The following is a 27006-nucleotide window of genomic DNA, read 5'->3' as shown; positions in this document are numbered from 1 at the left end:
TGGAAAAGTAGGGAAAAAAACAAAAGAAGCATTAGATCAACTACAACCACGAATTCAAAGTGAAAAGTGTGCATCTTGTTGGTACATGCGAGCTTTCGAACTTGCAAAACCAAAACAAAACAAACAATATAATATGGTTTATACCAAAAGTTTTGGTGAAACAGAAAAGAAAAACACACATCATAAAGTGAAAGCTGCATCATTACAAAATTTTGCAAAATAAGCATGGTTTTCTATTCAGTTTTCCCTTCTGCATCTTTCTCATTGCGAGAAGACAACTCAGAATATGTAGTTCCAAGATAATGTGACATCAAAGAAGTTGAAATTCACTCATAGTGTTTTTTCATAAAGAAAGTTCATCGATTGGCTTAGCAGTTGGATTTTCATGGCATGGTCCAATACTCCAATTATCGAACTTGTTCATCGTCTTCTTCTGACAAGTTGCAATGTCTTTTGTTATTTTGTGAGTGAGAAAAGGAATACTATTCAGACTTGCCAAAAATCTGTTAATGGATTTGTGATTTGTCAACTAAGCGCTCCTCCAGTCAATGCCTGTCATAAATGTGTACACACATGAAACATTATAATGGGGCTAAGAACATCTCCAACCCTACTCTATTTTCTACTCCAAATATCATTTTAGAGTAAAATCCTCTCCAACTCCATTCCATTTCCAACTCCAAAATAGAGTAATGGCTAGGGTTACTCCATTTATGGAGTAATCTTACACATTACTCTATTTTGGAGTTGAACTTTTTTTATTTATGAAATGGTCCTTTAAATATTTAATGTTCTTACTTTTTATTTAAATAATATTTTAAAATGATACAACAACATAAGTTATTTTATTATTTAATAATTTGACATAAAATACATAACATAATTAAATACCAAAATAATACAAAATAAATGATTTAAATATCCGATTTCAAAAAAAAATACTCGATTTAAGAATATCAAAGATAAAGAAACTCATTTTTCATTACGAAATGCATTAATCGATCATTTGTGGGGAAATATTCTAATGCTTATTATTGAACCAACTTATACATTATGTTTTATTCTATTTTATGATTTTTTGTACATTTTAATAATAAATGTTTAATTTAAATAAATTATATTTTTAAGTATTTTTGCAAACATAAAATAGTTGGGGTTAATTAGTAAAATTTTATAAGTATAAGATACTATTAAAAATTATTAACTATTTTTGGAGTAAAAAATGGAGTAATACATTGGAGTAAAACATCACTCCATTTTGGAGTTGCACAATTTTGGAGTAAAATTTGGAGTAATACATTGGAGATGCTCTTATAGGGCCCATAATTTTAAATAAATTATGAATATTTTTTACATTTTTAGTTAAAAATGAAACTATCAAACTAAAAATATATACAAATAAACTAATTAAACGAATGTACTATATATATTCAAACAAAAATATGAAAATTAGTTATTTATTTTCAAACAAATATATAAGTTTTATAGCAAAAATATTGCACAATATTTTCTACTATTAAAATAAATATATTTTTGGATTCTGTATGGGTATGCAAATTTATAATCGCCTCTTTCCTCAATTCAACGGAAGTTGTAATCAAATTGTTGTGATCTACAAAACGCCACAGCTCCGTGTATATATTCTAGCATTTTGGCAAATGGGAGAAAATATATTTCAATCATGCGTACACGCTTAGTTAGTTGATATCATCTACGCAATCATGGTATCATACTAGTTAATGATTCTGTTATGTAGCAGAAACACCTCATGAATTATTCTTAATGTTTACTTCCAAAAGAAACATTTTAAATTGCATCGTATAGCTTTTAAAAAAATTATAATTCATTTTTTCTGAATTATATAAAGATATTCCGTCTCCACAAAAATGGTACAGACTAGTTACCGAAATGTTAATTCTCTAATGGTCAGAACTCGAACTCTAATAAATTAAGATGAATTTTTGCTATCAAATTAATCACCACCAGACATAAACATTGTTTAAAATTTATAATTCATTATATGAGATATTAACCTAATTTGCTAGAAAACAGTTCATAGTTTATTAATACTTCAAAAAAATAGATAAAGATCATAGCATTCTGTTTTGGTTTCTTATTTTTTATTTTACACTGTAGAAAGTACATTTACTTTGTCTAATCCACCTTGTTTATAAGATCAACCTCCAGTAAAATAAACTATCAACATGAAGTAGAATATTTAAATGATGATAGTAAAATATCTCTATCACCCAACTATTCTTACTTAATACGTGTAATACTTTTACTAAACCAATCTTTACTTTACTAAAAACCATAATACTTATTTGGTCTAAAACAAAGATGCTGCTAAAAAACTCGTATGTGATAATTTTAAAGAACAAACGGTGTTGCTAATCTATATTCTACACTGATATTTTATCTAATTTGTTGATATATAACCTAACGAGATGTCTGTTTTCTCAGTCGAGATTAGTGTTCGTTTTAATTTTCTAATCAGTATATCAGACAATCTCCAATAGTACGCAAAATTTTATTTTATATTTTACTCTAAAATATTATATTTCTATTATAAAGTTATATTTATTTAAATGGTTCACTCCATAATAGAATGACTTTATAATAGAATATATTATAGAGTAGTGTTGTTTTTTACTCCATATAAAGTAACTCTATTATATAGTGAATTGTCAAAATAAAGATAATTCTATAATAGAATTATTCTATTTTAGAGTAAAATATAGAATAAATTTTCGTGTACTTAGATATGCCCGTTGAGATCTGCTTGTCATGTGAAAGATATGACATAGGATCGTAATTTATAACTAATTTTATCTCATAAAACTAAACTTATTCATATGATGGTGTACGAATTGAAAAAAAAATCATAAAATTATACAATTTCATATATGGATAGTTACTTGGTTAATGTAGATACTAGATTTTGACCCGCGCTTTTGAAGCGCGGGATATTTTACGATGAAAAATTTCACTAATAATTTAACAAATATTTTGGTTATTTTTAAAGAGTGTGTATTTAAAATATTTTTGCATTTAAATCAGTATTTTTAAATTCAATCCGATTGTGATTATACCGGTTAATCCGGAGATCTGACAATTCAATTTATGTTTTTAAAATAGTCATATTAAAAAATCACTAAAACCCGAGACTAACCGATTGAACTGATGGATGACCGATATGTAATCTAATTGGATTTAAATTGTAATAGTTTCATAATTTGTAATCTTATAATCGAAATTTTAAAGTTCACTATTTGCAATTTATGAAATTATGACGTTTCTATAAAATTTTAAAGAGAAAATGATAGATATAAAATAACTAAGATTAATTATTGTATTATTTGGAAACATTGATAGTAGTATAAAAATATATTGTTTAGAAACATTGATAGTAATATAAAGAAATAAGTATATTGTTTGGAAACATGGATAGTAGTATAAAGAAAGGAACATTAGTGACTTAATGTATGTTTAACTATAAAGTATAAAGGTGTATTTAATTTAAAAACTTACAAAATAAATGTTAGGTCCAACAGAATGTTTCTGTTTTAATAAGATAGATCTTATAAAGTAGTACAAAATGTCAAAAATAAATTAGAGTTTTCCACACACTCCAGTAATTAGCCAACTCTTTAACTTAAGGTTCTCCTGTTGTATAAAAAAGAGTCTCATATAATTATAATAAAACATATGTCTTTTTGTTTTGAAAAAAAATATGTCAACTAACTTGATTAGATAAGTCGCAATTAACAAGTACTCAAAGTCCAAGTCCACGATAAGCTGATAGCTCCATGTCCTGTATATATATATAGATATATATACATAAGTACGATCTTATATAGTTAAACTTTTAAAATTCACTATTCCTTAATATGTGGCGTCCACTTTTACTCAGCATTATATTTGATTTTTTTCATAATTAAAAAGTTCTAAAAATCCTTACAAACAGTTCAAAATCTGTAGATATCAAGAAAAGTTTCACGTTGAAAATTTAGATAAATAATTTTTAATATATAAAAAATATCTAACTCTAATTAATTCAAAACATTTTAAGAAGAAGCCTAAAAGTTAACTCATGTAATTTGCTTTTTAAATTCAAAGTGGATAATATCGTAATAATTGGACAATAAAAATTTGGAAATTGGCTAAAAAAATTTCCAACAATCGGTATTATAGCAGAATGACGATGAAGATCTACAAGAAGACCAAAATGAATTGGATCCTTAAAATCAGAAGAAGAGTCAATGGCAGAAATTAGTCCGAAGATCATGGAATAATATGATTCGCTAAAGAAAAAACATACATGATGAGTGTAGTTCTTAATTTGAAAGCGAGAATGTGATATATCAAAAAAAGTTTTATATTGAAAATTTAGACAAAGAAAATATATAAAAAGATATCTAATTCTAATTAGTACAAGATCTTAAAAAAAAAACAAAGTAAATCCATACTGAAAGCTCAAAATAGACAATATCGTACTGATCGGATAATATATATAGAATTGGATATGGACTAAATAAATCCCAACAGCTTTTTATAAAGAATATTGTTCTATACCATAATTTAACTTATACTCTCTATGTTTCATGCATATAAGCAAGTTTTCTTATTCCGAAATCGAAAAAGAGCTTTAGAAGTTCAGTCGGTGTTCTCTCGTCTTGAGAACCAGACTTGAAGTGAATGAATTAGAAAGAACAAGTGAGGAAATAAGATTAATTTTTCCACTCCACACCAATCACGAGTTTTCTCCATTCCTCTTGTATATCGCCGTAACGCTGTTAATATTAGGTTTTTAAAAATACTTTTCATGCCATTCCCATTTAGGTCCGATTCGGATCCCTCCATTGTTTCCTTTTCCTCCCGCACCTTGGCTATACTTTTCAGCCGAGCCATTCTTATTTTTATGATGCTAAGAAGTAAAAAAAAAGCCAGTAAAGAAAAAATATATTCATCCAACAAAAAGAGAAAGAGGGATCCGAACCCTCGATAGTTTATTTTTTATGAACTATACCGGTTTTCAAAACCAGAGCCATCAACCACTCAGCCATCTCTTATAAGTGTCAATTTGACATCTTTCATGAAAATTAAAAAACTTGTATAATAGACTAATATATACATATTTAATGTATAATTAATTAATTGAGAATGATTTAAATAAAAATCTATTGGCTTTTCAAACTGGTAAAAAGTAGATTTAATGTACAAAATCACATTAAAGTTGATTCATATGTTACTTTCTCTAGTTCATATTAAGTGTTATTTTAACATTTTTTTCTTGTTACAAAAAGAGTGTCATTTTAGAATTTCAATGCAACTTTCAGTTTAATGTTAATCACAAATGTATAAATTTTATAAATAATTTTATTTATCTCAAATACTATTGGTTGAATTAGGTAAAGAACCAGTGCGATATCGCATTGGAACTCATTTTATAAAAATAAATATATTTTATTTTAAACTTATATTTTATATAAAACTGTTTAATTTTATTTCATAAAAAGTTTATGTGTCAAATATATATTGTGTGGTACTATTCTTTTTAAAGACAATACTAAAACTGTATATTTATTTTACAGGTTTAGTTTGTAACTAAATTACAAATATATCAATACTAATTAAAATATAGTTTATATAAGTTATATAAAATATTGAATACAATTTAATATATCTGAAACTAACTAAAAATAAAATAAATTTAAATCTAGTTATTTACTAAACTAATAAAGTAACTTATGATGACAAGTATGACATTTATGATTTGTATGAACCATGTAAGAAGGCATATATGGTGGAAAACATGATTACATAAGAAAGTTTCATAAAAACCTACTGCTGGTCCATAGTTTCTCGTAATTTTATTCCCTCTCTTAACGGTTGCTCATTTACAACACCAAATCACCATGCCTAATTGAAACTAATAGTTTTAAGTAAAATGACATGTTCATAAAGCTATGTAAAGATACTAATCTATATATTTTCTGGAAATACGTATCATCATGTTCATCAGATTTAACCCATGTTACACATTTAACATTTCTATTCTCCCAACGTTTGTCTCCCTTATCATTTAGTGATATAAAGAAAATTAGTACTCTCTTTCAAATTTAATTGGCAGTTTCTCCAACAATGCTGCCTCATTTATAATTAGTTATACATACACTTTTAAAAAGATAGAAAGGATGTCTACAGAATTTCGAAGAATATACAAAAACTTAATAGAGAGAAGAAACAAGAAATTGCTAACAATATTTGAGACTCTAAAATAAATTTTTACGATGAATTACGTCACAAAAAGTTTGAAGTTTGAAGATAGAATCTAAAAATAATCTGAGAACAGACAAACAGACTGTTCTTCGGTAAAAAAGAAGCATAGTTAATCCCATATCATTCATAACCATTCAACAATAGAATGGATTACAAAGACATCTAATAAACGACATTCAAATTGATTTATCTATCTTATTAAAACAGAAACATTCTGGTGGACCTAACATTTATTTTGTAAGTTTTTAAATTAAATACACATTTATACTTTATAGTTAAACCTACATTAAATCACTAATGTTACTTTCTTTATATTACTATCCATGTTTCCAAACAATATACTTATTTCTTTGTACTACTATCAATGTTTCCAAACAATATATTTTTTATACTACTATCAATGTTTCCAGACAATACAATAATTAATCTTAGTTATTTTATATCTATCATTTTCTCTTTAGAATTTTGTAGAAACATCATAATTTCATAAATTGCAAAATAATGAACTTTAAAATTTGGATTATAAGATTACAAATTATGAAACTATTACAATTTAAATCCAATTAGATTACATATCGGTCATCCATCAGTTCAATCGGTTAGTCTCGAGGTTTAGTAATTTTTTTTAATATGAATATTTTAAAAACCAAAATTGAATTGTCAGATCTCTGGATTAACGGGTATAATCACAATCGGGTTGAATTTAAAAACACTGATTTAAATGCAAAAATATTTTAAATACACACTCTTTAAAAATTACCAAAATATTTGTTAAGTTATTAGTGAAATTTTTTATCGTAAAATATTCCGCACTTCCAAAGCGCGGGTCAAAATCTAGTTTTCTGGAAAAGTGAATCAAATCATGAAGTTGGAGAAAAACAATTGTAGAGACAAAAACGAAAGAAACACATTTTTATGAATATGAAAAGACACATCTTTCAAACAATGCAATTGTAAAAATGAAGAGACATGTCTTTTAGACAATATTTTTGATTAACATTATTATGAAAAGACATATCTTTACATATTCTCACAACCTCTTAATATCAATATGGAAGAGGAAACACATATTGATTAAAAATAACCTTTAAAGAAAATACAAATTTAGGAACCAATGCAATTTAAAAGATGAGAAAAAATGTATTCACTAAAAACATATATGTTCACTCTAAGAAGTGAACCCAAGAATTACTCTAATAAATACTCTCTCCGTTTCAAATTATATGTCATTTTAGAACAAAATTTTTGTTTCATAATAAGTGTCGTTTTATGATTTCAATGCAAAATTTATTAACTTTTGATTCGAAGCTATTTTCTATTGGTAATGATGTTTTTATCTAGTAAATATACAAACTTAAATGTTTTATTAATCTGTGTGTCGAAATCTAGAACGACAAATAAAATGAAACGGAATGAATATGTGTAATCAGTGAGAATTTAAATGCATTTCAATCATTTTTTAAATTTGTGTAAAAAATATCAAAGTGCATTATTTATGAAAAGGAGGAAGTATTAGATAATCTAAAAGATTTAATTGATAAACAAAATCGTGCAGTTGAATTTAGGACTGACATAAATTACGTTGACTAGTTTGAATTTGATTTTCCAAAAAAAAATCTGTTAGGAATTAAATCTGCCAGGTCGATCCGAACTTTCTTACCATAGATGAATCGCAGTCAAACTCAATAGAGCTGGCAACAGCAACTTAATCATGAACCTAGACAATGCGCTAGAACTAACTAACCATGCATACAATTGTACAAAAATAGAATATGGAATCAAAGCGTATCGTATTAAAATCTATTTATAGATATACAGAGAATCTGCAGTGACTGTGAAATATACCCTGTAAGATAAGATTTTCATCTCGTCCTATATAAATACGCATCTTCTCAAAGAACTCTCTATTCACAACTTTCTCTAAGAGCTATTCCGTAATCGCGAGTTAGGGCTTCTCCAACACCTTAACACCAGTTGAGTTGACCCAAGTTTCCCAAAGGTGTTGTCTATCTCCATCTGCTTTCTCACTATATGTATACTTTGATTTTAGATTCTAGTCTACACATGATTAGAATCTACCGTTGACTAAGTAGAAACTTCCAAGTTTCTGAATATAGCTAATCTTTTTGCGTCAATAATATTAATAACCGTTTCAAAATAAATTCAAAGGTAGAGGAAACCGATCCTTTATTTACGGCATCCTCAACTTTAATTATAGTAAAACGGTAAAAAGACAAAAAGATCGTGTGGTGTAAGTTGTCTTTTAAGTTATTTATGAAGGGAACAATCATGACAGAACTAAGAAAACGTTATCGTGTTCTTTAATTTTCAGGCTTCTTTTTTTAAAATTCCGGCCGGTTATCGAGGACTAGAGTTCCGGTCACCGTCGCCGGAGACACCTCGGTTTCAAGGAAAGAAAAAAACCATCGTGAAGGACGGGAAAAAGAAGCTTGAAGATAAAAAAACAATGACGAGCGTTTTCGACGAACCCAAACCCTCCGAGGACAACCCTCACGAGTCCAAAGTCGTTATCCACGGTAATGTATTTCGGTTTATACCGGTTTTGTTTTGGTTCTTGTTCTTATTAACCGGTTAAGAGATTTTTTGGGATTGGATTTGACGTGCAGGAGAAGAAGAAGAGGAGAATGATAGTCCGATTGAGGAAGTCCGGTTAACCGTTCCGATAACCGACGATCCAACACTACCGGTTCTAACGTTCCGTACATGGACACTCGGACTAATCTCTTGCATATTACTTGCGTTCGTGAACCAGTTCTTTAGTTTCCGGTCGAACCAGCTTTGGGTGTCTTCGGTTGCGGCTCAGATCGTGACACTTCCCCTAGGGAAACTCATGGCTGCGACGCTTCCGACAAAGAAATTTGGGTTTCCTGGGACGAGCTGGTCGTGGTCGTTTAACCCTGGTCCGTTTAATATGAAGGAACATGTGCTTATCTCGATATTTGCTAATACGGGCGCTGGAGGAGCTTATGCAACCGGTATTATAACCATTGTTAAAGCTTTTTACCACCGTCAACTCAATGTCGCCGCCGCTATGTTGCTCACACAAACCACTCAGGTATTAAATCACCATAACTGTGTTTTTTTCTCGATGATATTTTATTATTTTTCTTGCAGTTGTAAACTTATAAGTCTTTTAAAAATCAAACTAAAAATAAAATAAAATAAAATAAATTAAAAGACAAACTAGTTTTATGAATGCAAAGACAATTTTATGCTTTTGATTTTTATGATTCTTGATTTTTTTTTCAGTTTCTTTTAACACTTTTTCTTTTTGGTAAAATACCAAAGACATTTAGGAGGTGTTATTGAATATTGAAATTAAAATCAAGTTTTGGAATTTAAGTACTGGTTTATTTAAGAATATTGGTAAAAAAGATGGATTTGTTTTAGTTAAAAAAATACATTGAATGCCATTGAAATTCTTCATAACTGAATTCTAACAACATCTAGAAAAAAATGAATAACAAGGGTTTTCAATGGACTTAAATTCTTTCTACTAAATACTCAATCTAATAACACTGGATTTAAATTACACTCAATTCTATTAAATTATCCTATTCAATAACACCCCTTAGTTTCCCAGAAATACCAAATAAATTAATTTTAAAGAAAAGTTCTGTTTCTTGATGTTATTATTTTTTCTTGTTTTGAAAAATAAAATTATTTTTATGGGATGAGTGAAAAAGACAACATCTATGCTTCTTGATTACGTTGTTCAAAAAAAAAAAAGCTTCTTGATTACTTTTCTCGCAAGTATACATTTAAAAGTGTAATTTTTTTGTTCGGAAATGCTAAAGGAATCAATCTTTTTACGGTTCTTGATCTTTGACAATCATTTTCATGCAGTTGTTGGGATATGGATGGGCTGGAATCTTCAGGAAGTTCCTCGTTGAATCTCCTTACATGTGGTGGCCGTCGAACCTGGTTCAAGTCTCACTCTTTAGGTTTGTTTCAATCCCATCTATCCAGTACTGGTTTATGGCTCTTCTGTGTCTAAAGTCTCTCAACTCGTTTTTTTTTTCATTTTGACTTTGTGGTAACAGAGCTTTACATGAGAAAGAGGAGTTGCAAAAAGGACAACAAACAAGACTAAAGTTCTTCCTGGTTGTCTTCGGCATCAGCTTTGCTTACTACATCATCCCTGGTTACCTCTTCCCTTCCATCTCCGCAATCTCATTCGTTTGCTGGATCTGGAAAAGCTCCGTCACCGCTCAGATACTCGGTTCAGGGCTCAGGGGTCTAGGCATTGGTTCCTTTGGTCTTGACTGGTCCACCGTTGCTGGTTTCTTAGGCAGTCCATTGGCTGTGCCGTTTTTCGCCATAGCCAACTTCTTTGCTGGATTCTTCATCTTCTTGTACATTGTTCTGCCTATCTTTTACTGGAGCAACGCTTACGATGCGCAGAAGTTCCCCTTCTACACCTCCAAGACCTTTGACATGACTGGTCATTCCTATAACATTACCCGTATCCTCAACGAGAAGGACTTTGATATCAATCTAGATGCTTACAATGACTACAGCAAGCTCTACTTGAGTGTGATGTTTGCCTTGCTCTATGGACTCAGCTTCGGTTCTCTCTCCGCTACCATTTCTCATGTCGCCCTCTATGACGGAAAGTAAGTGATCTTGACATACAGCACGTGCAAATAAAGCAAGCGTTCAAACAGAATCCAAGTCAGAAAATTAAGAATTTTATATAAATTATGATATAAAATTCTAAACTTTTAGTGATAGTGCTAAATTTAGAGTTTATAATTAAAAAAACGTTATAATTAAAGATATAAATCTTTTAAACTACTCAATTACATCTTTAATATACCATTAATATCTTTTGAACATGGTCTATAAATAATTCGAGACGGTCATGTCTCTCTCTTTCTAAGCTTCTTTTGTGTGTTGTTTGTATCTCAAGGTTTATATGGGGAATGTGGAAGAAGGCAACGACAGCAACAAAGGACAAGTTCGGGGACGTGCATTCAAGATTGATGAAGAAGAACTACCAAGCAGTGCCTCAATGGTGGTTCATCGCAATCCTCGTTATTTCCTTTGGTTTAGCACTCTACGCTTGTGAGGGCTTTGACAAGCAGCTTCAGCTTCCATGGTGGGGACTTGTACTAGCATGTGCCATCGCCATGTTCTTCACATTGCCTATCGGAGTTATCCAAGCCACCACGAACCAGCAGATGGGTCTTAACGTTATAACCGAACTGATCATCGGTTACTTATACCCGGGAAAGCCACTAGCCAACGTGTCTTTCAAGACCTACGGATACATCAGTATGTCCCAGGCCTTGTACTTCGTTGGAGACTTCAAGCTTGGTCACTACATGAAGATCCCTCCAAGATCTATGTTCATCGTCCAGCTCGTTGCAACCGTGGTTTCGTCGTCCGTCTGCTTCGGAACAACCTGGTGGCTCATTTCCTCCGTGGAGAACATATGTAACACGGACTTGCTCCCAGTGGGTAGTCCATGGACTTGTCCTGGAGATGAAGTGTTCTACAATGCATCCATCATATGGGGAGTGATCGGTCCGAGGAGAATGTTCACCAAAGAAGGTATCTACCCCGGGATGAACTGGTTCTTCCTCATCGGTATCTTGGCTCCAGTTCCTTTCTGGTACCTATCCAAGAAGTTCCCAGAGAAGAAATGGCTCAAGCTTATCCACATTCCATTGATCTTCTCAGCAGTAAGCCCAATGCCACAGGCCAAGGCTGTGCATTACTGGTCATGGACCATTGTTGGGGTTGTGTTCAACTACTACATTTTCAGGAAGTTTAAAACTTGGTGGGCGAGGCACAACTACATCCTCTCTGCGGCGCTTGATGCAGGTACCGCCATCATGGGAGTGTTGATATTCTTTGCGTTTCAGAACAATGATATAAGCATACCTGATTGGTGGGGGCTTGAGAACTCAGACCATTGCCCTCTTGCGCATTGTCCCACAGCTAAAGGGGTTGTTGTTGAAGGCTGTCCTGTGTTTTAAGGTTTGATGCAGATCAAAGTGTTGTTGTTGCCCCAAAAGGGTTAATGTTGATATTTAAAAAAATGTAAAGCATTATATTTGGTTTCATGTTCTTTAGGTTTTTAACCATGTACTTTTCATGCTTAAGAGCAAATCAAGCATAGCTTTCGTTCCAAATATATAATCAAAATGCAACCAAAGAAAAATCCATTACGAGAACAAGACCCAAAATATATCTTTCAAATGATAAAATTTTGGTTCAAGATGTGACCAATTAAAAGTAAACTGAGCTCTGTTCTGTAAGCTCTGGATAATACTTGAACATGATTTAAGGGAAATTGAAAACAAAGGACCTGAGAATATTTCTATATTCCGTAATCCGTCTTTCAGTTGAAAAGTCCAGAGTTTAGCCAGCCCCTGCAGTTTTAGAGTGAGAGATATGACCAAAAGGTTGTAGGTTTTATTTATATATATGGCTAGTGTGTATCTTAACTTACTTGGTGACAACATCAAGATGATCATCAAAATCTATCACGTATTTCCATTTCTCAGACGAAATGTAATCTGACAAAACAACATTGGCGGATGGCTCTTTTAAGAGTAACTTGCTACCTCCAACCACTCTCCAGTTCTTGGAAGCATCTTTCACACATAGCTAGAATATGAACACAACATGAAGAATCATTAAACGAATAGAATGAAAATTTGACCTATTATTAACTTCATCAAAAAAAAATTTCATCAAGTAAACGATACTCTCAAATGGCAAAGAAGCTATACTGGTGTAGAGTAATATATGTTCCTTACTTAATTGACTAACATCTAAATCTCATATCTTTCTCATTAGAAATACCAGTCCTTTGAAATCTCTTCCGCTTGCAGGACCGGCCCTTAGCCAAACCGGATAAACATTAGACTAAAATCTCCAATTTTTTTTTTTAAAAAAATTCATATATAAATAAGTTCTCAAATTTATTTAATAATTTTTTAGCCCCCAAATTTATAAAATATTTCGTTAACCGTCTATATCTTCCGAAATCTCAGGGCTGGCTCGCTGGAGTAAGGTGGGATTAGAACAAGTAGTCGCAAAGTAATCGAGAGAGAGTGACTTTCTGAGATCAGACTTTTTTTGGTTTGTTTGTTTAGTGACAGTGGAACCGGATCTGGGTTGACCTGAATTTATACCGGATTACCCAATTTCATCAGATATTTTCTTAATCGAATTGAATTTTATGAGATTTTTGTTATGGTTGGGTTACTTCGTGCACTTCAAAGAATGTTACCTGAACAACACTAGCAAACTTGTTATTCCTTCTTTTTCATAATAAGTGTTATTTTAACACTTTTTGTTACATAAAAAGTGTTACTTTACAATTCCAACGCAAATTATAATTATTTTCAGCTGAAAATTAGTTACAAATTGCATTAATTTTATAAATAATTTTATTTATCTCAAATTATTTTGGTCTGATAGATATAATTAATAACAACTTATATATATTTCCGTAGCTTTTTTAATTTGTGCGAAAAATATTAAAGTGACATTTATATAAAAATAGAGGGAGTAAAAATTAATAAGGGTTATTCTATACTTAACCGGAATTAAAAACCAAACGAAAAATTAAACGGTTGCAAAATTTTAGCCTCGACTGAGACGAAGTCATTCATATACTGGCTGGATACAGCGCAGCATTGACACAAACAGGATGGGATGCTCCAAAATGCGACGTGTGACATGTTGTTTATTGCTTCTTCTTCTTAAATTAAGTTTATAAACACTCCTTCGTGGCTTAACAACTGTAATCAACAGCATAATTAAATGATTTAAAATTTTAAAACAAAGTTATTTATGCTATTTGTTCATTATATATAGCTTAAAAAAAGATTTGTCAGGTTTTTATTTGTCTCTTTTTTAACTTTCTCTTGCTTACAGAATCGTCTCCCTCCACCTTCCAGCCGTCTTGAGATTGAGAATCAATCAATCAAAGCATCGAAATCAGTAAATTTTCATCTCTTAATCTGCAAGACCAATTCAGTTCAATCTACTGATTATAAAGTGTTACATAACGTGATTTCTATCTCTGAATCAGTTGAATCCGTCTGAATTGTATAATTCGATTTCTTTCTAGCATTCGCAATTGGTTTCTCGATTCCCGTGATTACAGTTACTATTATTATTACTCTTATTGTTGACCAAAAAGAAAAATTATTACTCTTATTTTTCTACTATTTAAGTTACAACTCTCGAACTCTGTTCCGTAATTGTGATGTTTTAAGGAAGGAAAATAAAACAAAAATTTGGTTTAATGATTTTGCTTGAGTGGGTGGAGGAGATTAAAACTTTTTAAGGCTTGCATTATTATATTGTTTTTATCTTTCTCAATGATGGCTTCGTTTCTGTTTATGTGGACATAAAGTAATCATCAGGTAATAATGACAAAAGTGACTTGAATTTCTAGTTTGTAAGCAATGTCCTGTTGTTCCCTTTATTATTGGACTCGAGATTTATACAACATTCTTTTGTCTCATCCCCTTGTCTTAACGTTTCAAGTTGTGTGTGTTAACTACATAAAAACATCTTTATGCTACTCCTTTGCCAAAAGACTGATTTCATCTCATTTGCTTCTTTTTTTTTACACATTACAGATAATCTCAGACACATCTGGAAATGGTTTAAAGGTGATTATCCTTTTATATATATATCTCTAATCTCTAATCTCTTCATATGATTATGTTTTTCACTTGGCAAAACTTCTTATTTTCTTTTTTATTTTTATTTTTATTTTTATTTATTTATTTGCAGGGATGAAGAGTTTTGATTTGCATAAGCTTATATTATGGCGCAGTGCATAGACGGTTTCAAGCATTTATGCACCTCTGTTTTAGGGTGTTTTGATCTTGATTTGTATAAACAACCTGGTGGCCTTGGTGACCCTGAATTGCTTGCCAGAGACACTGTTTGTACGCTTTCAGCTTCTCTATTCTTCTTTATATGATTCTAGGAAGTACCATTAGAGGAATAACGATAAATCATTTTTATGGTGCAGTTAGTGTGAGTGAAATAGAAGCTCTTTATGAGCTGTTTAAGAAAATCAGCAGTGCCGTTATTGACGATGGACTAATCAACAAGGTAGATCTTGCTTTTATGATCCTTTTCGTCACTCATTCATTCCCTGTAGAGTCTAGTTTACTCATATCTTATTTTGTATCAGGAAGAGTTTCAGTTGGCTTTATTTAAGACAAATAAAAAAGAGAGCTTGTTTGCAGATCGGGTACTCTTACTTCCTTCATCACCATCAGTGTTTTGTTAAAAATCAAGTTGAAAAGTAATGCTCCGACATATGTGACTTGGTTTTGTAGGTTTTTGATTTGTTTGATACAAAGCACAATGGGATACTAGGGTTCGAGGAGTTTGCTCGTGCTCTCTCTGTCTTTCACCCAAATGCGCCTATAGATGACAAAATCCACTGTAATAACTTGGAGAAAAACAAAAAAAAACATATCCCACCATCGATTTGGTTTTAGATTAATGGTATTTATAAATCTTTTTTTTCTTTTTACAGTTTCATTTCAGCTATATGATCTTAAACAGCAAGGGTTCATCGAACGGGAAGAGGTAAAAAACTTATATAGATTTTCAAATAGCATTTATATATAAACAACTCTGTAAGACACTACTACTACATGGACATTGTGTGACCAGCTGAAACAAATGGTTGTGGCTACGCTTGCTGAATCTGGAATGAACTTGATGGATACTGTCATTGAGGATATCATCGACAAGGTAAGTTTAGTTACTGCGCACAATACCATTTTTAGTTGAAGTAATTCTCCCAAGTTTGTTTTTGATTGCGCAGACGTTTGAAGAAGCAGACACAAAACACGATGGAAAGATTGACTGGGAGGAGTGGAGAAGCCTTGTTCTCAGACATCCCAGCCTTCTCAAGAACATGACTCTTCAGTATCTCAAGTTAGTTTCTATCTATTTTATGTAAATTCTATAACATAACATAAGTGCTTCTCTGGTTTCTTTTTCTTTATTGATGATAAGTGTAGTAAAAAAAAAGGTCGTGATCGTGTTGTGTCCGTGCTTGCAGGGATATCACGACTACGTTTCCAAGCTTTGTGTTCCACTCTCAAGTTGAAGATACCTGATGATGAGGAAAAAAGAAAAAAAACAGCAAGCAGCAAGAGTTTATGTTTTTTTTTGGTCATTTGTTTCGTTGATTTTTTTTCTTTTCTTGTGAAGCAAAATACAAAGTTTATTTGTTTTCATTGAGCTATTTCTGTGAAGCAGAATTCTTTTCGGTTCCACATCTTTGATCAGACCTGTTTGTAGGTAACAACTTTTGCATCTTGGTATATGATATGTAAAGTTTTCAGGTTAATTGGTCCAAGCAAGTATAGGGATGAATTGGGGTGTGAATAAACCCAAGAAGAAACGATGATTCAACAATTTACAGAACTGATTCTGAATCTGACCGTCATCCCGTACAAAGAAGATGGGAGTTTGCGGCAAGGAAGATGAAAGGCCGTTAGAGAGGTGAGTAGAGGATCTTCGTTCAGTTCCGAAGGCAGAGAGCTTTGAGGGGCAGGAAACATGAGTGTCCTTAGAAGAAGAGAAAGATACGTGACCACATGACACCAAACCTCCACAATAACAACAGATTCGAAACATCACAGAGACATGGAGATTGAGCACAATAAAGAGAATCATAACAACCCGTTATCAAAAACCATTAATAATACTCTCTAGAAGAAGAGATAAAACTCTGACATAATAGTTCCAACAATGAAAAAAAAACGAGAAAAATCAAGAAAAACCCATTATTAACTACAACCCTTGGTCAACTTCTTAATCCACTTCTTCCATCTTGCTTCCCTCAGCATCAGCGTCATCCTCAAGAGGAGGCATCTCTGCATCAGCTTCGGCAGAATCGTCTTCATCAATGCTCAATCCAAGCTTCAACATCCTGTGGATCCTGCTCCCGAAGGTGTTGGGCTCGTCCAAGCTGAAACCAGATGTGAGTAGGGCAGTCTCAAACAGGAGAAGAACGAGATCCTTCACAGACTTGTCATTCTTGTCAGCTTCAGCTCTTTTCCTCAGCTCCTCCATGATGGCATTCTCCGGATTAATCTCCATCGTCTTCTTGCTCGACATGTATCCAGCCATGCTGCTGTCTCTCAGAGCCTGTGCTTTCATGATCCTCTCCATGTTTGCTGTCCACCCGTATTCTCCCGTCACAAGACAGCAGGGTGAGTCAACCACACGGTCAGATACGATAACCTTCTCCACTTTGTCTCCCAAGACGTCCTTGATGACTTTGCACAGTCCTTCAAACTTCTCCTTTAGCTCTTCCTTCTTCTTCTTCTCGTCCTCAGACTCGTCGAGTTTCAATCCTTCCTTGGTTGCAGACACAAGTTTCTTCCCTTCGAACTCCTTGAGCTGGCCAACAGCATACTCGTCGATCGCATCAACCATGTACAGAACTTCATACCCCTTCTTCTTGAGCTTCTCTAGGAAGGGAGAGTTCTCAACAGCCTTCTTGCTCTCACCGGTGATGTAGAAGATATCGTTCTGGCCTTCCTTCATCCTTGTCACGTAGTCCTTGAGACTGGTGAGATCATCACCGCTCTTGGTGGAGTGGTAACGGAGCAACTCAGCAATCTTGGTCCTGTTCTGAGAGTCCTCGTGAATACCGAGCTTCAGATTCTTAGAGAAAGCTTCGTAGAACTTGTTGTAGTCCTCCTTGTTCTCAGCAATCTCAAAGAAGAGCTCCAGGCACTTCTTCACTAGGTTCTTGCGGATGACCTTGAGGATCTTGTTCTGCTGCAATGTCTCTCTCGAGATGTTGAGAGGAAGATCCTCGGAGTCAACAATACCCTTGACAAAGCCCAGCCACTCGGGGATGATGTCCTCACAGTTGTCCATGATAAAGACACGACGGACATAGAGCTTGATGTTGTTAGGCTTCTTCTTACCGTCAAAGAGATCAAAAGGAGCTCTCTTGGGAACAAAGAGAACAGCCTTGAACTCGAGCTGTCCTTCAACAGAGAAGTGCTTCACAGCCAAATGCTCTTCCCAATCGTTGCTGAGACTCTTGTAGAAAGCAGCGTACTCCTCCTTGGTGATCTCCTCAGGCTTCCTCATCCAAATAGGCTTCTGCTTGTTCACAAGATCCCACTCGTGAGAAACCTCCTTAATCTTCTTCTTTTTCTTCTCCTCCTTTTCGTCTACTTCCTCCACCTTACCCTCCTCATCCTTCTTCTCCTCTTCATCCTCGTCATCAGATATCTCCTTCTCAACAGTCTTCTCAACCCACAGGGAGATAGGGTAGCTTATAAACTCAGAGTGCTTCTTCACCAAATCCTTAAGCCTCCTCTCCTCAAGATACTCCAACTGATCCTCCTTCAGATGAAGCGTCATCTTCGTACCTCTACCAAGACTCTCACCAGAGGTATCTCTCGTGACGGTGAAAGAACCACCAGCCTGAGACTCCCACACGTACTGCTCGTCATCATTGTGCTTGGTGGTGACGATAACCTTGTCAGCAACCAAGTAAGCAGAGTAGAAACCAACACCAAACTGCCCAATCATGCTGACATCAGCTCCAGCAGCCAACGCCTCCATAAACTCCTTGGTGCCAGACCTAGCGATGGTTCCAAGGTTGTTAACCAAATCAGCCTTGGTCATACCGATACCACTATCGATAATGGTCAAGGTGTTGTTAGTCTTGTCGGGAATGATGTGGATGAAAAGCTCAGGCTGGCCATCGAGCTTGCTCTTATCCGTCAACGACTCGAACCTTATCTTATCCAACGCCTGTAGTATATCATCAACACAGTAACATCCAATCAATAAATAAAACGTACACAAAACAATTGAATGAGTATAGATTGGAGCTACATTAATCTAACAATTGATTGATCGAAAACAAAATCATTCAACCTAATGTTTTAGTATCATACAGATCTTCTCAATTCGGAATAAACAGTAACGCTAATGGAATCTAATCTACAGATCGATCAAGAGAGAGAGACGTACATCGGAGGAGTTGCTGATGAGTTCACGGAGGAAGATCTCCTTGTTGCTGTAGAAGGTGTTGATGATGAGGGAGAGCAATTGGTTGATCTCCGCCTGGAATGCGAAAGTCTCTGCGTCTGCCATCGTTCGTTTGCTGTGATTAACGTTGCGATATCTTTTTTTTTTTTTTTTTTTTTGTTCAAAACGTTGCGATATCTTTTATCAAGAAATTAGATGCGATTCAATTAGAGGAGAGGAGCTAATATATATATACTCGACTCTCATTAGGAGAATAACAGTGTGTTTCTAGATCCTTCTCTTGTTTCCACTTTTCTCTCTCCGAGATCTTTTGTTTGCTAATTCTAAATAGTGAAATTAACTATTTCTTCTTAGTTGTTTTGTTATTTTTCTATTTTTAAAACTAATCCTAAAATTAAATGTGCATTATTTTGTAAAATAAAGTATTCTATATCTATGGAGAAGAGAAACCGATTTGGTCAGTTAGATTATTGATAACGGATTCACAGGCTATGATGAGGGATGTCTTCTCAGTCTCATGTTGTTCTATGGTCGCTATAGCCAGTTAGACTTTTTTGGGTTCGTCCTCAGAGATACTAAACAGCAACAAAAAAAAATAGTAGAAAAGAAACACATGTAATTTAGGGCAATGACTGGTGTAATCGCAGAGGTTACGTGTGTATTTACCGAAGTTTGTGGATACCGATGATTACAATTTTAAGTGTTTTCTAGAAATTTATATAATTGATACAATTGTTAGAAATTAATGTATTTATAGGACTCTTATGATTGGTTAAATATAAAATACAACAGATGTTAAATAATAAACACAACAGATGTTAAATAATAAAAAGTCTTTGAAAATTTTTTTATTTTTTTTTTGAAATTCAAAAAATATTTTTGAAACTATTTTTACAATTTTTACTTTTAAATGTTTAATTTTTTAAAAAATTTAAAACCCATCCCAAACCCTCATTCCTTTAACTCTAAACTCTAAAGTCTAAATTAGTTAATTCTAAGTATATATTTACCTATTTAGTGAAGCATTTTAATCATTTTAATTCTTATAGGCTATATTTGTGATAAAAACTTTTTTAAAGCTATCTAAAGATATTTTTCTTTAAAATATATATTATTTCAAAACAAATAGAGTATTACACAATATTTAAACTTTTGTTGTTTCAAAGATGATTTCCATGATTCGTAAGTGCCTATTATTTTGGTTCCAAATTTGTCACCACTTAAAAAGATTTTTAAATACATATAATCATCCTGACAAACTAAACCATAATCATATATAAAGATTTTGTTACAAATAAGTTATTTAAAATATTTTCCATAACTGAACCATCTGAATAGCTTGCACTTTATCCTTTTTTTTTTGGGTCAAAGCCTGCACTTTATCCAAAAGAACCGAAACGAACTAAACCGTTTCCCTGCCGATTACCTTCGTGGATCCTATATCTCTAAATTCAAAGAATCGGAACCGAACCGGAATCAAGCTAAAACTGAACCAAGAACCAAATGAGTACCTAAATTTATATAATATAATTTATATACTTATAAGTATTAACTATATTTAATTCTAAATAATCAAATAATTTTAAATACTATGAATTAACTGAAATACCAAAAAGAAAGAATTAGTAGAATACTTTTTATGAAATATTTAAAAGTATCTGAATCATCTAAATTTTTTATTCGAAAATTCAGAAAATTTGTTATTTAATCCAAAAATCTGATTTTTGACATTTTAACCCAAATTAACCAAAAAACTTGAACTGAACCGAAACTGAATGATATCCAAAATTATCTTGCATATTATTTGGTTTTTAATTTTGCTACCCGTACTGAATCGAAAACTGAAGCCGAACCGAATTTTCTAAATATCTAAACGGATTCTAAGCCTATAGGATCAAAGAACCGAAAACCGAAAAATATAACCAGACCGAAATCAATAACCGAATGCCCATGGCTACAGCTGAGTACGGTTTTAATTATTACATTACACTATCTTTATTTGAGTAAAACTGTTGTTGACCAAAAATAATAATAAAACTGTTGATAAATTTAAGGAGAGCAAACAGATTTGGCAAAAACAAAACTAATACTGGCGATTCTAGTTTGTACTCCCCCATTCCCGAAAGTAAGATTTTCTAATTTTGTTTTTGTTTCACAAAGATAGATTTTCTATATTTTAAGGTATTTTTTATAGTTTTAGAAAACATTAATTGTGAATATTTGAATTAATTAAATTTGATTGGTGGATAGTTATTGGAAAGTGTATAGAAAAATAAATTGTAAACTAAAATATAAATACTTATTAAATTCTTAATAAACGTGAAAACTCTAGAAAATCTTACTTTTGAGAACGGATGAAATATTTTTTTTTAATAATGATAACACTATGTTGGACTCAAATAGTAGTAGTAGGGAGTAGTATTTTTGTGTCCCGTTGTCTTCTTAGAAATGCACTACTATGTATGGCTGAATGAGATTAAATGATCGATGCTGGTCAACAGTAAATAGTTACTACTCACAACATTCGAAGAGTCAAATTAACAAAGAAAGAAAACTCTTTGATCCTTTCAATTCATATCCGTTTATAGCTACATATAAATATATGCATGGTGTCGAGGGGATAAAGCATGTAGACGAAATGGAGTTTTCAAATACTATAACCTGTAGTCATTACAACAATAAGCAGAAAATACTTCTGGTTGGAGAAGGAGACTTCTCTTTTTCTTTATGTCTAGCCAAAGCTTTTGGTTCGGCTACTAACATCACTGCAACTTCGCTTGATACTCGAGGTAAGTAATAGCAAATTGTTTACGTCTCGCTTTAGATGCTAGAGGCCAGCATTTTTGTTTTGAATTCAATTTTCAATATGTTAAATTATGATTAGGGGTATCATCAGCATGTATAATTGCGCTGAAAAAATCATATACTTGTTGTAGAGGAATTAGAGCAGAAGTACAAGGATGCCAAGAATAACGTAGAAGAGTTGGAGCGACGTGGGTGCACCGTGATTCACGGTGTTAATGTTCACTCCATGGATAAAGATCATCGCGTGGTCCGGTTGATTGTATATGATAGAATCATATTCAATTTTCCTCATGCAGGGTTTCATTTTGGGCGTGAGTCTGATAGCTACACCATCTCGTATGTAAATCTTGTTTCTTTGGTATATATTTTGGTTTGTTGTTGTTATATTTTTGGTTTATTAAACAAGTTTGTGTGGTCCTAGGCAACATCAAGAAGTGGTGAAAGGCTTTTTACGAAGTGCCAGAGAGTTAGTTAATGCCATTGGAGAGATTCATGTGACCCATAAGATAGCACATCCATTTACCAATTGGAATATCAAGACTCTTGGTGAAGAAAGTGGTTTGTATTATGTCAGGGAAATGAATTTTGAAACCTGTCAGTATCCAGGTTACTCCAACAAGAGAGGAAGTGGAATTGACTGGGACGCTAGCTTCCCTGTTGGATTATCTTCTACTTTCATGTTTAGGAAGCACTGGTATCTTTGTTGAAAGTGTGTTCATGGGAAGGTTCATTTGAGTTTTATTTATAAGTGCGGCCTACAAACGAAGCGGAGCTTAAAAAGGCTTTTGCATCTCTTTAATTTTTCTGCATTATCAATAAATTTCTTTATCAATTAAACATTTTTCTTCCACAGCAGAAAATAATTTTAAGTTAACGAGGTGTTGTTTGATTATTTAATCGTGAGAATTTTTCTATCAACCGAAACAAAAAAAATTGATGAGTTTTCTTATAGTCAGTAATCCCTATATATATGTTTATTTCATAATAGATTTTTGTAAAACAAAATTGCAAAATTTTAGTATTTTATTATGCATTTATGAATTTTAAATCGTATATAAATTTTAAGCTAATATTTTTTTTTGAAACTTATGAGTTTTAAGCTAATATTAACCACATTATGTAACTGTTCTTGAAAATTATGAAAGGAAAACTAAAACATGAAAGATTATTTTTATATTCAAATTTATAAATTTACTGTATTTAACGAAATAGACAGTTTAAGAACAAATGAGTACAACCATTATCCTAAATTGCTATTTGGCATGGTACGTACGTATATTCATATTGGTAGCCATTTATAGCGAGTTGAAAACAAAAGAGGGTCTACTTCCAATTCTGAAAGTTTGAGATACATAAATAGTTTGAGTAATACAGTATGCTACAAAATTTATTGGTATAAAATATCACTAAAATACTACATTTAAAAATAAATAAAGAAAAATGTAAAAATGCTAAACGGCTTGTAATTGGTATGACTGGGTACATTGATTGATAGTAACCCAAATGAAAACGAAAGAGGGCCGGTAAAATGGTGCATGGATAGAAAAATTGAATGTTCTTCGAAGCAAATAAATAATCAGAGAGCCCGAAGAGACACATTCCATAACTAAACATTTAACGGCACTCTCTTAAATATATACGTGTGTCTATATATCGTCAATGTGTGAAAATTGATAAACAGAAAATATTAAGGTGAAATGAAAACCAAAAGGTTAAGACAATACAGCAATAAGCAAAGGATACTTCTGGTCGGAGAAGTAGACTTCTCCTTTTCTCTATCTTTAGCTAGAGCCTTTGGTTCTGCAACAAATCTCACTGCGACTTCTCTCGATACTCGAGGTAAATCAATCAACACATTACTTTGTATATAGTTATTAAGGAACCATATATATGTCATATGATTTTAGTAATAAATATCTGTAACAAAATATTGCAGAGGAGATAGAGCTTAACTATGCGAATGGGAAAGCTAACATAGAAGAATTGACGAGACTCGGCTGCACCGTGATCCATGGATTTAACGTGCACTCCATGAGGCTTGCTCCAAGATCCGAGCGTTATGATAGAATAATCTTTAATTTTCCTCATTCAGGGTTTGGTTTTGGCAGTGAGCACCATAGACAGTACATCATGTAATGTATCCCTTCTGCTTCATTTTTGATTTTTTGGGGGGATGTTATGTTTGATGTATATTGAAAATGTGGTGGGTAATCACAGGTTACACCAAGAACTTGTGAGAGGGTTTTTGAAGAGCGCAAAGAAGATGGTGAAAGACAAAGATGGAGAGATTCACATTACTCATAAGACGGCTCATCCATTTAGCGAGTGGAAGATAGAGATTCTGGCTGAAGCAAATGGTTTGTGTTTGACTCAAGAGGTGGAATTTAACAAATGGTATTTTCCTGGTTACTCAAATAAAAAAGGATCTGGACCTTGTTGGGCTTTTCCAAGCCCATGTCCAACTCTTTGATGTCCGATTAGTACGATATTGTCCACTTTGGGCCCGAAGGTAAAGCCCGCATGGATTTGGTTTTGGGCTCCTTCCCAAAAGACCTCGTACTAATCAGAGTTGGACATCTCTTTATATACTAGACATTATTGGTCTAAACTTCCAATGTGGGACTTTGTTTGCATTCACAACAAACATTCTCTCAAACCAAGTACCACATGAACCTTTGGTTTTTCAACCTCCAGCGAAACCTGGCACACCTCTTGTACCGTCGTAATCACCAACGGGCCTCTTCACCTAACCCTTGTTACACCATTAGGATTTATCCACCTAACCCTTACTGCACCATTAGGACATTCACCACCTAATCCTTGCAGCACTGTTAGGAATATCCACATAATCTTGCATCGTCGTTAGGGAGAGACTTTCGATATAAGTTTCCGGCACCACTTAATCGCGAAGTCACCTTGAGGATTTTCCTCTCACAACCGAAGCTTCCAGGATCTCTGACTGGCCTCTGCTACGCACCTCGCCCTTCCCATCGAAGTAGAGGCTCTTCGAACTTGAAGGGTATTTTGGTCTTCTTGCAGATATTCGTCATCCCGGCTTTGATACCAATTGTTGGGCTTTTCCAAGCCCATGTCCAACTCTTTGATGTCCGATTAGTACGATATTGTCCACTTTGGGCCCGAAGGCAAAACCCGCATGGATTTGGTTTTGAGCTTCTTCCCAAAAGGCCTCGTACTAATCTTTTTTTTTTGTCACAGAATTTCATTGATAATAAAAAAGAGGAGAATGAACCTAAAACCATGGCTCAAACTCAGTAGTACATTACATAGAAGAGAAAAAGATGAAAAGCCTTTTTGGCTAGGGTATCAGCAATCGTGTTCTTTGATCCGAAGAGATAAGAGAAACCGATTGATGCAAAACCAGAGGAGATCGAACGGATGTCGAAGACAATTCCGATGATTTCTTTAGACTGGAAGTTGCCGGAGATAGCTCGGATGAGCGTTGAATTATCGGAGAGAACCTTGAGTGTGAAGAACTCCAAGGTTAGCGCCATACAAAGTGTTGATCGACTCGTGATGGCCTCTGCAATAAGAGGTGAACTGATGAAGCTTTTGACTGTAGATCCATGGATTGGAGTCTCTAAACTTGGACCCGAGAAGCCCCATCCCAAATCTGGTGTCAATGTGTCTTTGTTCCAGGCCGCGCCGGTCATACATGATATGAAACTGATGTCGTGATGGCTCCTTAGAGCTTGTCTGACCTGATCTTGGTGGAGAGAAGGTACTTTGTTTGCTTCCATGGCTTTTCCTTGTGATTGAGATCGGTTTTGGGCTAGGTGAACCCCGTAAACTGCCACTGAAAGTAAACTTTGGGCTAGGTGAACCCGGTAATCTGAAACTAGATGGTGGAAAGCATTCGAGCTATAATGATTGAGCAAAGCTGTAACCACAAACCATTTCACTACCAATGTATCAACATCAAAAGTCCAGTCCTCAAGACTTCGCAATGCTGTGTACTGGAGAGAGGGAGGCTTGAGACCAACTAGCATACTCAACAATACACTCGCGTCCACCCCAATATCTAGCAGAACAACAAACAAGGCCCTTATGGCTGAGTTTGGCAAGTAACGTCCTAGTCGGTAATCTGATTCTCGAGCTCCTATAGCTGGCGGAGGGGCTCGTATCGGACATACGCCTTTCCGGTGAGGGACGGAGACCCTCAAAGAGAGCATACATCCACAGGGGTGAGAGAGGCGTAGATCTGGTTGGTGAAGCTCAACAAACTGTGGAGATGACGGTTGCTCTGTCTCATGATGCGTAGGTCCATGACGTTGGAGGAGAGAGATCTCCAGAACTTTAACCGCAAGCTCGAGGTGGGTGAGAAGCGGTGGAGCAGCAGTGGAGGGGCTTTTGGATTGTGGAGGAGGGGTTCGATATGGTGGATCTGGAGGTTCCAGAGGTGGACGAGGGTTGAGTTCTGTGAGAATGGAGGTTCGCCAAAGAGAAAGCCCTGGTTTGAACTCCAAGCGTTGAGTCATCGTTGTTGGAAGAGAAGGTGGGGAGATGACCATTGGAGAAAGATTAGGAACGGCACGGAAGAAGAGGAGAGAAACGGACCCTAGCGACCACTGGAGAAGAAACCGGAGGAGGAGCTCATCCTGTAATTGCGGCTGTCTTGGTCTTCGTGCCAGAGAGAGCTGGGACTCTAGGGCGAACTCCACGTGGCCAAGAGGTGGCTAGTTGCCTCGTACTAATCAGAGTTGGACATTCCTTTATATACTAGACATTATTGGTCTAAACTTCTAATGTGTGACTTTGTTTGCATTCACAACAGACCTCGCTGTAACTCAAGCTTCCCCGTCGAAAAATCTTCTACTTTCATTTTTAAGAAACGGTTAATTAGATAATTACAAG

General features: G+C 34.0%; 5 protein-coding genes across 5 annotated transcripts; 4 read left to right on the top strand and 1 right to left on the bottom strand.

Moving 5' to 3' along the window:
• Positions 1 to 8135: 8135 nt before the first annotated feature.
• LOC108824884 (oligopeptide transporter 1) lies at positions 8136 to 12399 on the top strand. The gene is made up of 6 exons (XM_018598258.2): positions 8136 to 8281; positions 8615 to 8819; positions 8910 to 9358; positions 10150 to 10247; positions 10347 to 10919; positions 11216 to 12399. Exons 2-6 carry the CDS (start codon positions 8750 to 8752, stop codon positions 12285 to 12287), a joined length of 2262 nt encoding a protein of 753 aa, XP_018453760.1. The 5' UTR covers positions 8136 to 8281; positions 8615 to 8749; the 3' UTR covers positions 12288 to 12399.
• A 1741-nt stretch (positions 12400 to 14140) lies between these two features.
• On the top strand, positions 14141 to 16654 carry LOC108842279 (calcineurin B-like protein 2). Its single transcript, XM_018615144.2, has 10 exons — positions 14141 to 14265; positions 14913 to 14945; positions 15070 to 15227; positions 15314 to 15396; positions 15479 to 15538; positions 15627 to 15735; positions 15830 to 15882; positions 15970 to 16050; positions 16124 to 16236; positions 16364 to 16654. Exons 3-10 carry the CDS (start codon positions 15104 to 15106, stop codon positions 16419 to 16421), a joined length of 681 nt encoding a protein of 226 aa, XP_018470646.1. The 5' UTR covers positions 14141 to 14265; positions 14913 to 14945; positions 15070 to 15103; the 3' UTR covers positions 16422 to 16654.
• A 251-nt stretch (positions 16655 to 16905) lies between these two features.
• Positions 16906 to 19501, bottom strand: LOC108842278 (heat shock protein 90-2). Its single transcript, XM_018615143.2, has 2 exons — positions 19312 to 19501; positions 16906 to 19089 (listed from the first exon to the last, which is right to left on the bottom strand). The coding sequence occupies exons 1-2, from the start codon at positions 19432 to 19434 to the stop codon at positions 17122 to 17124; spliced, it is 2091 nt and encodes a 696-aa protein (XP_018470645.1). The 5' UTR covers positions 19435 to 19501; the 3' UTR covers positions 16906 to 17121.
• Positions 19502 to 21967: 2466 nt separating this feature from the next.
• On the top strand, positions 21968 to 22841 carry LOC108837833 (uncharacterized protein At4g26485-like). The gene is made up of 3 exons (XM_057004229.1): positions 21968 to 22118; positions 22266 to 22424; positions 22561 to 22841. The coding sequence occupies exons 1-3, from the start codon at positions 21968 to 21970 to the stop codon at positions 22839 to 22841; spliced, it is 591 nt and encodes a 196-aa protein (XP_056860209.1).
• Positions 22842 to 23831: 990 nt separating this feature from the next.
• LOC108837822 (uncharacterized protein At4g26485-like) lies at positions 23832 to 24604 on the top strand. The gene is made up of 3 exons (XM_018610836.1): positions 23832 to 23973; positions 24071 to 24227; positions 24352 to 24604. The coding sequence occupies exons 1-3, from the start codon at positions 23832 to 23834 to the stop codon at positions 24602 to 24604; spliced, it is 552 nt and encodes a 183-aa protein (XP_018466338.1).
• The last annotated feature ends 2402 nt before the right edge of the window (positions 24605 to 27006 follow it).

Source organism: Raphanus sativus, chromosome 2, assembly GCF_000801105.2.
Source record: "Raphanus sativus cultivar WK10039 chromosome 2, ASM80110v3, whole genome shotgun sequence".
NCBI lineage: Eukaryota > Viridiplantae > Streptophyta > Magnoliopsida > Brassicales > Brassicaceae > Raphanus > Raphanus sativus.
This window is presented reverse-complemented; position numbering and strand designations above follow the sequence as displayed.

What these genes read in the sequence shown, in the direction of transcription:
- LOC108824884 (XM_018598258.2), top strand. Translation starts at nt 8,750, where the DNA reads ATGACGAGCGTTTTCGACGAACCCAAACCCTCCGAGGACAACCCTCAC. An exon ending in GTTCAAGTCTCACTCTTTAG is followed by an intron (nt 10,248 to 10,346) that starts GTTTGTTTCAAT and finishes TTGTGGTAACAG; the next exon opens with AGCTTTACATGAGAAAGAGG. An exon ending in GTCGCCCTCTATGACGGAAA is followed by an intron (nt 10,920 to 11,215) that starts GTAAGTGATCTT and finishes TTGTATCTCAAG; the next exon opens with GTTTATATGGGGAATGTGGA.
- LOC108842279 (XM_018615144.2), top strand. Translation starts at nt 15,104, where the DNA reads ATGGCGCAGTGCATAGACGGTTTCAAGCATTTATGCACCTCTGTTTTA. An exon ending in GCTTGCCAGAGACACTGTTT is followed by an intron (nt 15,228 to 15,313) that starts GTACGCTTTCAG and finishes TTTATGGTGCAG; the next exon opens with TTAGTGTGAGTGAAATAGAA. An exon ending in TTGAGGATATCATCGACAAG is followed by an intron (nt 16,051 to 16,123) that starts GTAAGTTTAGTT and finishes TTGATTGCGCAG; the next exon opens with ACGTTTGAAGAAGCAGACAC.
- LOC108842278 (XM_018615143.2), bottom strand. Translation starts at nt 19,434, where the DNA reads ATGGCAGACGCAGAGACTTTCGCATTCCAGGCGGAGATCAACCAATTG. An exon ending in TCATCAGCAACTCCTCCGAT is followed by an intron (nt 19,090 to 19,311) that starts GTACGTCTCTCT and finishes GATATACTACAG; the next exon opens with GCGTTGGATAAGATAAGGTT.
- LOC108837833 (XM_057004229.1), top strand. Translation starts at nt 21,968, where the DNA reads ATGGAGTTTTCAAATACTATAACCTGTAGTCATTACAACAATAAGCAG. An exon ending in AACTTCGCTTGATACTCGAG is followed by an intron (nt 22,119 to 22,265) that starts GTAAGTAATAGC and finishes TACTTGTTGTAG; the next exon opens with AGGAATTAGAGCAGAAGTAC. An exon ending in AATCATATTCAATTTTCCTC is followed by an intron (nt 22,425 to 22,560) that starts ATGCAGGGTTTC and finishes GTCCTAGGCAAC; the next exon opens with ATCAAGAAGTGGTGAAAGGC.
- LOC108837822 (XM_018610836.1), top strand. Translation starts at nt 23,832, where the DNA reads ATGAAAACCAAAAGGTTAAGACAATACAGCAATAAGCAAAGGATACTT. An exon ending in GACTTCTCTCGATACTCGAG is followed by an intron (nt 23,974 to 24,070) that starts GTAAATCAATCA and finishes AAAATATTGCAG; the next exon opens with AGGAGATAGAGCTTAACTAT. An exon ending in TTTAATTTTCCTCATTCAGG is followed by an intron (nt 24,228 to 24,351) that starts GTTTGGTTTTGG and finishes GGGTAATCACAG; the next exon opens with GTTACACCAAGAACTTGTGA.